The following is a 924-nucleotide window of genomic DNA, read 5'->3' as shown; positions in this document are numbered from 1 at the left end:
CTGGACTCTTGATCTCGGGGGTCATGAGTTTGAGCCCCACATTGGGTGTAGGGATTACTTAAATAAATAAATGGCACCAAGCTCTGCATTGGTTCTCTCTCCTGCTCTTGGTTATTTGTGCCTTGTCTTTTCCACTTGATTAGTTTTTGCAGTGGTTAATAAACCATTTTTGAAGTCTTTTGAAGGAATGACTTGTTTTGTTTTGTTTTGTTTTTTACAAGAGAACAAGTCTACACCTTTATTTATTTACTTTTCAGTTAGTTTAAATCCTTGAGAGGTACAGCATCACAAGGATTCCGTGGCTAATGGCTTTAGCAGGAAGGTTGCTTCGGAATTTGGTGCAAACCATGCCACTGTTTCCATGAGCACGGGTTACTTTTCCCCAGATTACTCTGGTTTTATTCGGTTTGCCACCAGGAGTCACTGTGTTGTTCTTTGCTTTGTACACATAAGCACATCTCTTGCCTAGAAAGAATTCAGTTTCATCTCGAGCAAAATAAACACCTTCAATTTTAAGAAGAGCTGTGTGCTCTCTCTGGTTCCGGAGACCCCGCTTATAGCCAGCAAAAATGGCTTTGGACCACAGCCTTCCAGACATATTTGTCGTTTCAGGAGTCCTGTTCCCAGCAGGCCTCCACAAGTTCCAAGATGGTGGAAAGAGCTTGCTCTCTTGATTGGCTCTATTATGTGACTGTATTCTATTTTATTTAATCATTTATAATTTTCTTATTCATCTTTGGGTTTAATTTAATGTAATTTAAGGAATTGAGGTGAATTTCATTGATTTTCCCCATTTCTTCTTTTCCAATGTGTTTATTTGTGACTATAAATTTCCTATAAGTTTTACCTCATCTTGTTTCTTATGTTTTATTTTGATTACCATTTAATTCAAATAATTTTATAAGTCCAATGGTAATAATTTTC

General features: G+C 37.1%; 1 protein-coding gene across 1 annotated transcript; it reads right to left on the bottom strand.

Annotated features, from left to right (window-relative positions):
- Positions 1-262: 262 nt before the first annotated feature.
- Positions 263-663, bottom strand: LOC125153610 (60S ribosomal protein L35a-like). Its single transcript, XM_047836984.1, has one exon. The coding sequence runs from the start codon at positions 596-598 to the stop codon at positions 263-265; it is 336 nt and encodes a 111-aa protein (XP_047692940.1). The 5' UTR covers positions 599-663.
- Positions 664-924: the final 261 nt, after the last annotated feature.

The sequence above is a fragment of the Prionailurus viverrinus genome, chromosome E2 (assembly GCF_022837055.1).
Source record: "Prionailurus viverrinus isolate Anna chromosome E2, UM_Priviv_1.0, whole genome shotgun sequence".
Lineage (NCBI taxonomy): Eukaryota > Metazoa > Chordata > Mammalia > Carnivora > Felidae > Prionailurus > Prionailurus viverrinus.
The sequence above is the reverse complement of the archived record's forward strand: the minus strand, read 5'-3'. Positions and strand labels throughout refer to the sequence as shown.

Coding starts and splice junctions, on each gene's coding strand:
- LOC125153610 (XM_047836984.1), bottom strand. CDS start 598: ATGTCTGGAAGGCTGTGGTCCAAAGCCATTTTTGCTGGCTATAAGCGG.